Source organism: Brachyistius frenatus, unplaced genomic scaffold, assembly GCF_029030835.1.
Source record: "Brachyistius frenatus isolate BFR_SWC_R1_liver_20210118 unplaced genomic scaffold, ASM2903083v1 Contig_32, whole genome shotgun sequence".
Classification (NCBI taxonomy): domain Eukaryota; kingdom Metazoa; phylum Chordata; class Actinopteri; family Embiotocidae; genus Brachyistius; species Brachyistius frenatus.
The window spans coordinates 845,001-855,000 of record NW_027210631.1 but is presented as its reverse complement, the minus strand read 5'-3'; the positions used below and the strand labels follow the sequence as shown (position 1 = coordinate 855,000).

Sequence of the window (10,000 nt, the reverse complement as noted above, 5' to 3'; positions counted from 1 at the left end):
GCTCGGCTGCCACGCTGAACCTTTCAGGGACTTGGCAAAGTGAACCCCCTGAACCTCAACTAGTTGTGGTGGGGTGGTCATCAACCCAGGGACGAGGAGAAAGGAGGGCAGCGGCATCTTTGCGAGCCACGTGGACAAATCATGCCAAAGCATTTCGTTTGATTTATCTACAGCTGGTTTAAGTAGGTGTGGAGGATGAATGCTGCTGTCATTACTGTTCCTTCACTGTAAAGCTGGAGGCTTTTAGCTTTTTAGCTTAGTTTAGCTTAGCTTAGCTTTGCTTAGTTTTGTGTCGTCGCCATTCTTTGACGTAGACAACCATAAAACACTACAAGTTACAACATTTTAATTAGGGACCTGCTATTGGTAGGTTTGTTTTACGTTAAGTTAAGTTAAGTTAAGTTAAGTTAAGTTAAGTTAAGTTAAGTTAAGTTAAGTTAAGTTAAGTTAAGTTAAGTTAAGCATCTTTCGGCTCCAGGGTCATATTTTGACCAAATACTATGGACAAAGTAGTTTCAATCTCTTTTATCTAACTCTTGGCAAAAAAAAAAAAAAAAAAAAAAAAGCAGTAAAAATGTTCCAAAGTGTTTAACTTTTGTTTTAAACAAACATAGAATATTCAAAAGCTGAACTATAACTGCAGAAGGGGAAGGGAAGCAGAGCTGCGGTGAAGAGGAGCAAATATGGAAGTACACTGTGTGGGAACGATGACCTGCGGGGATATTTTTCCAACAATAAGGTACCTCATTGTCCATGAAAACACCAATAGCACCTGTGTTCTTTTCATGCAATACAAGGTTAACTCGCACTGTATACAGCAGTGACATATCATGCTCTGCAATGCTGAACACCCAGCAGCGAAACCCCAGAGCTTAATTCACACTCGGCTCTCTCTATTCAAAATGCAAATTGAGACCGTAACTTATACAATAATGGACGAGTTTGTATTCTCAGAGTGTTCGGGGGGGATTGTTTAATCGGGGGAAAAAAAAAAGACTTTCAGTATTTTAAAATAGGAAGAGCTGGTGCTTCACAGGTGGCCCGCGAAGACTCACCAACTAGCAGCAAAGGGAAGGACGCAAGGTGACCTAACGTTGAGGCATGCCAACCGTCCACCACCCCTGACGACGTGCCCTTGAGCCCCAGTAGTTCCAGCAGAGGGGCCTCTGACCTCCCAGTGGAGGGTAGCGGACAAAAAGAGATATTCCCTGTGGGGATTAATAAAGTATCACATTATCATTTGAATGCAGCTAATTGTGTCCTTGTCGGTCTACATTTCAGTCTGCAGACCTTTTCTGCAGAAATTCGTGATATGACCTTGTCTCCTGTATCTGCTGGGGAACGGTCTGCGCAGTCAAATGTCAAACGATAAAGAAACGATTGACGATGTCGCACACCTCCCACCTCTCTATTCATTCATCAGGATTCAAGCTCCAGTTTATTACAATATCACACCTCTTTTGTTGCCTCGCTGCAGCATGCGAGACTCCGCAAAACCAACTCGCACGTTACATGGCTTTTCTCGTAATGAGGCCCAAAATGTAAAACAACACTACTGTAAAGGCAAAACACAGAAGCAACAGCAGTTCATAGCTCTCTGAACCGTGAAGTCTACATGTTATTCTCTCTGATAAACAGATTTGAGATGTTTCTGGGACAAAGCGGCACCAAATGTCACAGGCAAATCTTTTACATCTCAGTGTGCACTCGTTGCAGTGCTATTGCACAAGACCAAAGGCCAGCGAAAGCAAACTTAAGAAACAGCAAACACTGACAGTCTGTGTGTGTCTCTGTGTCTCTCTCTGTCCCCGTGGTCAACAATCCCTCCGCTGGCCTTTATCCCCAAATCCCCATGGACAGAGAGTCAGGAGAGGGAGAATGCTTAAATGCTTTGAATGATGGTGTGGAATGCTAAAAAGAAGTGTGTGTGTGTGTGTGTGTGTGTGTGTGTGTGTGTGTGTGTGTGTGTGTGTGTGTGTGTGTGTGTGTGTGTGTGTGTGTGTGTGTGTGTGTGTGTGTGTGTGTGTGTGTGTGTGTGTGTGTGTGTGTGTGTGTGTGTGTGTGGTAGAGGGGGGAGTAAGAAGAGGAGGGAGGGGGTCTCCTGCCTGGTCTAGGATCTGGTATGCGTGACTGAACAAGAGGAGGAGGAAGAGAAAAAGAAAAAAAAGCCCCACCAAAACCTGCCTTCCTAACTTCTAAAGACAGACAATAGCTACTGACTGGCCTGGCAACCCTCCTCTGTGTGTGTGTGTGTGTGTGTGTGTGTGTGTGTGTGTGTGTGTGTGTGTGTGTGTGTGTGTGTGTGTGTGTGTGTGTGTGTGTGTGTGTGTGTGTGTGTGTGTGTGTGTGTGTGTCACTTCGCACACAGGACACGTCCTGATGGAAACCAGAGAGGGAAATCTGCTCTAACCAACTTTTAGATCTCATTACTCTGCACATGCAGCAACACAGATGCAGTTCTGCCACATGTGAAACAAAACACTGCAAAAATAACCCCCCCCCCAAAAAAAAAAAAAAAAAACGTTCAGTTTAAACCATGAAATCCACCAAATTCAGCCCCACCCACCCCCCCACTGTCTTCCCCACCTTGTTGTTTGAAACCTTGAGACTTGAAAACTTCCTCCCGGTTGAGCTAAAAAACCTTACAGCTGCATTTGAGAGTAAAAAAAAAAAAAAAAACCCAGACGTTGATGATTAAAAAAGCCAGCAGGGTAGAACAGTTTCCTATAATAAACGCCTTGGTGATAATTAATTACACAGGCACTGCAGCCAAATCAAGACGGCAAGCATCCATTTTGAATCTCCTCATAAATAATAAAACAACACAGGAGATTTTTATTTATTTTTCCAGCCCTTTTGAGAAACAAGACTGAACTGATCAGGGACAATAGTCAGAAGTGCGTGGGTGGTTATTAGCAGCAATGTAGCAAAAATAAAAGACCTCCTAGTATTAAATACGCCTGAATATGAAATATGTCGTTGTAGGACAAGAGAATAGCAGTTCTGTCTTGAAACAATATCAAATTACCGTATGGAAAAATGATTCCTGTTAAAACAAAACAACAAAACAGCTTGGTGACAACAATGAAGCGCTACACCTACACAAAAAGTAATCCACACCGCTCTGTTTCGTTCATTATATAAATATCTTTAATTGTTTTAACTGTAAGAATATAAAACAATTTAATTTTGGGATTCTGCATTTTTTTTTCTTTACAAACACATAATATACAGTACATCTTTTTTTTTTTATTGTCAAACACACACACACACACACACACACACACACACAGCTTCTTCAGCAGGACGCACATCCGTAATATTAATTTTTCTAGCAGGTCATTGCATTACATTAAAACGCGCACACGCTGGCGTTCAGCGTGCGCGCGCGCGCGTGTGCATGTGTGTACAGCCTAAATGCATGTGTGTGAAAGAGAGAGAGAGAGAAAGATGGGGAGAGGGCGAGAAAGAGACGCATTCCTCTTGTAACCCGAGACGGAGGAGAGAAAGACAAATAAATCGATTACTCCTTATTCTAAGCATGTCTCAAAATGGATTCGGGGTATTTTTTATTCAGAGAAGAGGGGTGAGAGATGGTCGAGGAGGGGGGGAAAAAAAAAAAAGGAGGAAAAAAATATCCCTTGCCTTCCTCTCTCTGCTCTGTGCTCCACACCGGTGAGAGCCACATGAATATGAATGCCACCTGTGCTGGTATTAACGTGGGAAAAATAAAAAGCCATGAGACAAACCCCTGATTCATTTCGATCGATAACTGGCAGGATATAGAAATCACTTCAATTTGAAGTACGACGCTCGAAACCACATCCACTGACATTTCTCTCCAACCGGCATCCCTTACAGAAAAAAAACCACAAAAAAAAACACCTACAGCCTAATAATCCTATAAGGACATACACTGGGTTTAATAGTGGTCCGATCACACCTTTTTCATGTGTTATCGCCACAACATTCTTCCATATAGAATCACTATAGGTATTTCTGTGAAGGTCTTGTGTCTCTTCTACTGGTCAAAGCTTTGAGTACAAGACATCTCTAAAAAGGTGTTAAAGTTGGACTTTATCTCTTTTTTTTTTTTTTAAATGAAGAAAACAAAAGATTAAAAAAAAAAAAAAAACGTTAAAAAAAAAAGAAGCTTCGTGTATGTATGTGTTTATGTATTTTGCATAAAGCGACTGACGAGATTTTTACAGCTCGCTTTCCCTTTCTCTCCGTCTCTCTCTGGGAAATGTGTTGCTGTTTATGGGGGTAAATTAACAAAGGTAGTTAGATTGTGTCCCTGTCTCCTTTCTCTAGCTCTGCTTGTGGAAGAGGGAGGGAGAGGAGGGAGGAAGGGGGGAGGGGGAAGGGGGCAGACTCAGTCCCTTTAGGCACATTTTCTCCCAGTCTCTCGTTCTCTCTTTCCTTCTTCTTCTTGGTTTTTTTTTTATTTATTTTTTTTATTTTATTTTTTTTATTAACAGTATACACCCTTTGAAAATAACCACATACGAGGTAGCCAAATGTTTTTAGGCGTGATGGCTGTAGCGGAGATTAGTCGTAAATGTCTTCAAATCCAGACTCTCTGCAAAAAAATAAAAGTCTCACACTCAAGTTTTAAAACCTCTGAATAAAAAATAAAAAATAAAAAAAAAGGAGTTTGGATGGATGCAAGTTTTTACCTCCAGAATTTTCTGGAGGCGAAGTGTCAGGACATGAAGTAGATTATTCTAACGAGAAAATGACACCTGACTGGAATAAAAACAAGCTGATTTTCACTGAAGTTACTCCAGTCCCAAGTCAAATTTTGATGAGATATTAAAACTCAATATGAGATCAAAACAATTGCTAACAGGGATTTTTATGAGCTCATAAAAAAATAAAAAATAAAAAAAAAAGTAAGTTTTAATTGCTTTCTACCAGGCAGAATATTAAGTCATATCGAGCGCTAATTTAAATCCTGCAAGGCCAACAGAGAGAAAAATAAAAACATTTGAACATAAAAGTCTGGACACATGGGAGATGCACACCTTACACAGGAGGGGAGGGTTTCTCTTTTTAAATAAGAAAAGAAATTTCCCCGCCCATTCGCCGCTCCTCCTCCTCCTCCTCCTCATGTTCCCCTCTCTCCCCATCCAAAAAAGAAAAAGTACACTCACACACACACACACACAACAGACAGAAAAACCCCAAACATTTCCAATCACCTCACTTTCTCACTCTCTGTCATCTGCCAGAGTCCCAGGTTCAACACTTTAAGGCAGGGGAGCTGCGTGATCCGCTCCAGTCCCCTCTTGGTGATCTTGGTACATCCATACAGGTCGATGCCCGCCAGCTGGGTCAGGTGGTCTGCTATGAGCTCCAGCCCTTTGTCCGTGATGCGCACACACTGTCCAATGTTCAGGGTCCTCAGCTCGTGCATCTGCCTCACCATCCGGTTTATCCCGTCGTCCGAGATGTGGCAGGAGCACAGGGACAGCGACTTGAGCTGGTACAGCCCCTGAGCGATGTACGCCAGGGTCTGGTCCCCGATCTTGTCACAGAAGGAAACGTCGAGCCCCGACAGCCTCAGCGTGCCCATGGCGAGGTGCATGGTCCCCGTGTCACTGATGTTGTCACAAGAGCGTAGGTTGAGGCTCCACAGGGAGGTCATGTGAGAGAGGTGGATCATCCCCGCGTCCGAGATCCCCCCGCAGAAGCTCAGGTTCAGGACCCGCAGCTTGGTCAGCCCCTTGGAAATGTGTTTGAGTGACAGGTCCGTCAGTTTCTGGCAGTCTTGGAGAGTCAGGTACTCCAGGTTCAAGCAGCCCTCCGCCGCGCTGCGGGTCATGCCCGCCAAGTGTCCGATCCCCACATCCGAGACATGCCTGCAGGACCTCAGGTTGAGGCTCTTGAGCCTGTGGAGGCCCCAGGCTATCAGCAGAAGCCCAGTGTTGGTGATGTTGCTGCAGCCTCCGAGCTCCAGCACCTCCAGGTTCTTCAGATACTGGGCGATCCTGCCCAGACTGGAGTCCGTGATCTGCTTGCACAGACTCAGGTTCAAAACCCGAAGTGATGGGATCTCCTGCACAAATGCATGGCCCAGCCCATTATCCGTTAGGTTGTAGCAGCCGGACAGATTGAGGGACTCGATGTTCGGCATTCCCTGGATGACATAGCTCAGGCTGCGGCGCAGAGACAGGATCTGGACCCTCCGGATGCCCCTGGCCTGGAGGCTGGGGAACAAGGAGGGATTGGCCCTCCGGAGGTGCAGCTTGGCTTCCACCCCCCTCCACACCGACTTGTGGTAGGATGCATCCCTCCAAGCGATGCACACTTGGGCCACCCTGCCTTTGTCCCTCACGTCCAGATAGCTGAAAATCATGGCCAAAATTTCCGGGAAGAGGCACGAAATGTGCGTCTCCATTGTTTTTCAAAACCCAGACATATAAGAATTAATACTCCACACCTCCAAGGCTGAAAAAGAAGAGCCCACTCAAAAACACCCCCTGCTCTTGCAATTATGCAAAAGTATCAACAGTCCCCAGTTATCCACGGAAGTAAAAAAAAAAAATTAAGAAAAGAAAAAGAAATAAGAGTTGAGTGTTTCTCTCTTTTTTTTTTTCTCACACTGAACTGTGCAAAATCGATCCAACTCTCTCCAATGCCACGTGATCCGGTCTGGTTGCGCAGTAGGATTCAAATGTATTTTTTTTTTTTTTTTGGTAAAAAGAAAAAAAACAAAAAGAAAAAGCGTTTATTCCTGCCTCAACCCTCTCTCCGCCAAAAAAAAAAAAATAAAAAAGAAAAGAGGAGGAGAGGGGGGCGAAAAGGAAGAAGGAGGAGGAGAGGAGGAAAAAAGCGTCAATCCTTCCCCCCTCTCTCTCCCTCTCTCTCAGACGACGCTTCCTTGTATTATACCTACAAAAAGCCTTCCTCTCCCGGCCGTGCGGGGATCCAGACGGTCGTACATTTCAGAATAAGAAAGTTAAAAAACAAAACCAGCACTCTTTTTTAACGCCGCCTATTAAAAAACAGCTCCATGACAGAAAAGCTGAAAAGATAGAGCTGGGTTGGCTTTGTAGGCAGAGTGAGGGAGAGAGAGGGGCGTCCTGGGCTCAAAGCCTTTGTCTGCTCTTTTCAAACCGACTTGGCAGGGACCCCGGCACTCTCGCTGCAAGGGAGGGGTGGAGGGAAGTAATAATATTAACCCCGCGCGTTTAAAACCGGATTCGACAGCGGGCAAACGTCGCCGTGAGCGTCGCGACGCGGAGCTACCGCGCCGGTACGCGCGTGTAAATATTTAATAAGCGACGCGGTGTGAAATGATTTCGTAATTGCATCGACCCACCCCTACCCCCTCCGTGTCACGCAGATGGTTTGTCCCGCCTCAGCTGGAACGGTGCGAACAGTTTCCCTTGGAAACCAACTTCTTACAATTCAGTTCACTTTGGGCTTTAACCCTTTGAGCGGACCACACAGGAAACAGGCGAGCCAGCCGGAGAAGACCCCTTTATTTTCAACGCGCTCACTTGGCACGAATATTTAGTATTTTTTTTTTTTTTTTTTTTAATTTCTTTTTATTGCGATTTTGTTTGTCGTTTTTGTTGTTGTTGTTGTAAGAAATTGCAAGGAGACCGTTTCCAGAGCGGCAGCGGGACAGAATAGCGTCCTTTGTCCCGTGTAAACAGCCCCTGACCGTCCGCTCTCCCGTCTCACTTTACTTTATTGCAAAACCAGAAAACAACTTTGCATTTCCAGAGACCATCAATCAACATTTCACCAGTCAAATATTTAGAGGATTAACTGTGGCTGAAATTTGGCAATAAAACAAAACACACGGTTTATGTGCTTATTAATGTTGGAAACAATGTAGTTCAACCAATAAGTAAAAAAAATGTTAAAAAAAAATCTTTTAATTAATTTCATCACTTTTTTTTTATTGGCTTGGTGCCAAAGCCTCAACACCAGATCACAAATTGTGTGTCCCTCCATCCACACACACACACACACACATAACAACAACAGTTTAACAACCAATTTGTGTAGTAAATGCACAATACAAATATACTTTTTAGTGGGGCTGGGACTGAGATGACTGTGGTGATAAAATACGGTGTAAAGTGTAAAAAAACCAAAAAAACAAGTCAGAGACTTTATTTCTCTCGTCTCTCTCGCAAAGTACTAAATTAATCACTGAAGCTGTTGCCTCACATCTGGCATTGCTTATGTTTTGATACTGGAATAATAAAAGACTCATTTTAATCTCAGCTGGTGGCACTGAGGAAGAAGAGAAAAAAAAAAACCATCAGTGTGTACGTGTATCTGTAATAGATAGCTATATATAGGTAGTTTCTAATATTGCTTATCAGACAAGTGATCAAATACAGAAACAAAGGAAACAGAGAATGGTGTAATCTTTTTTTGGACATTCATCCCCTGCAGTGGGCCTCTGTCACCCTCAAAGTAGCCTCGGTGTGTGTGTGTGTGTGTGTGTGTGTGTGTGTGTGTGTGTGTGTGTGTGTGTGTGTGTGTGTGTGTGTGTGTGTGTGTGTGTGTGTGTGTGTGTGTGTGTGTGTGTGTGTGTGTGTGTGTGTGTGTGTGTCATTAGTGTCAGTGTTTATTTGTATGTGTGTACGCGATAGCATATGTCTGTGCATATGCAGCCTTTTCATGTAAACGGTATATTTTTTTATATGCTTACTTGCGTCTCTCCTTCTTAGTGTGTGTGTGTGTGTGTGTGTGTGTGTGTGTGTGTGTGTGTGTGTGTGTGTGTGTGTGTGTGTGTGTGTGTGAGAGAGAGAGAGAGAGAGAGAGAGAGAGAGAGACAGAAGAACCGTTTTGTGAAGCCTGTGCAGTGTGGTGGCTGAGGTTGAGAGCGAAGAGCTGATGAGAAACATCGAGGCGAAGAGTGAGAGCGATAGCAGAGAGGCAGCAGTGATCAGGTGAGGATAACCGAGAGGGAGAGGAGCTGCAGAAACAGCCGGTTTTACATGGGAAAAAAAAAGCAACCATGCACAGCTGACATCGACTCTCCTCCTCTACTCCCTCTCATCCCCCCCCCCCCCCGTTCTCCTTTCTTTAAGTTTAATGGATGTTCAGGTCTGTCTCGGTGCAAAGCCCGTATGTTTTCTGAAAGGGTTGTTGACCATACGCTCCCTGAAGTGATCAACTTTTGAATGCAAGGAAGAAAGAGGAAGCTAAATTCATTGTCTTCGCTTCCTGTAAAAATCCTCCCAAAGCTGAGACTGACATTAGGCTCCAAGCAGTCTGAGTAAAAAAAAAAAAAATCAATCTTAAAAAAAGTTTTATTGGTACAAAATTCTTTTTTGTGTGTCTATTTTATCCTGTTATTCTGATATACTATATTTTTTCTGTCTTTTTCAAGTCAAACTGGTGAATTCGGTCACAGGAGTTTTCACCCTTCTTGTCAAATACACATTATTGGCATGAATTATGATGTCATAATATTCTCAAAGTACAGTACAAATAAGGTGTGCATTTTTTTGCAATAAAGGGGTATTAATGATAATAATGAGAAGAAAACAAATACTCCAGATCGACAATATAAACCCAAAACACGACGACGTACTCTTATGTAATCACGATTCCTGCAGGTTTTTCTTGCAGCTCTGTGTGTCAGATATGGACATAAACATCCATATCTGTCTCTAGCTGGAGGCTAGTCATGATCACAACTCTTGAGACCTCGCCATAACCACAACAATAATTCAGGGACCAAACAAATGTGATTTTGCTTTACAGAAAAATGTCTGATGTGGTTTGTCCCATTATCACATTCTTCATTTCTATATTTTTGCATCATTAGTGTATGTTTGCTTGTTTAAAATACCCTATTCAAATTCATCATCTGTGATGTGTCATTATGCTTTGAATATGTACTTCTTTATTTAATACTGAAGCCATTTAAGAGGAGTTCTTACAATCTATTATAAAGCTGTTAAAACACTATTTTTAACCACTTTAAGATATTTATAATTGAATTGAGGACTAAGGCCTATTT

At 43.2% G+C, this 10,000-nt stretch overlaps 2 protein-coding genes across 2 annotated transcripts in view; one reads left to right on the top strand and one right to left on the bottom strand.

Annotated features, from left to right (window-relative positions):
* wnt5b (wingless-type MMTV integration site family, member 5b) overlaps window positions 1–10,000 on the top strand; it is an 89,062-nt gene that overhangs the window by 47,835 nt on the left and 31,227 nt on the right. The window lies entirely within an intron of this gene.
* fbxl14b (F-box and leucine-rich repeat protein 14b) lies at window positions 3,263–7,080 on the bottom strand. The gene has a single exon (XM_069699980.1). It carries the CDS (start codon window positions 6,401–6,403, stop codon window positions 5,201–5,203), a length of 1,203 nt encoding a protein of 400 aa, XP_069556081.1. The 5' UTR covers window positions 6,404–7,080; the 3' UTR covers window positions 3,263–5,200.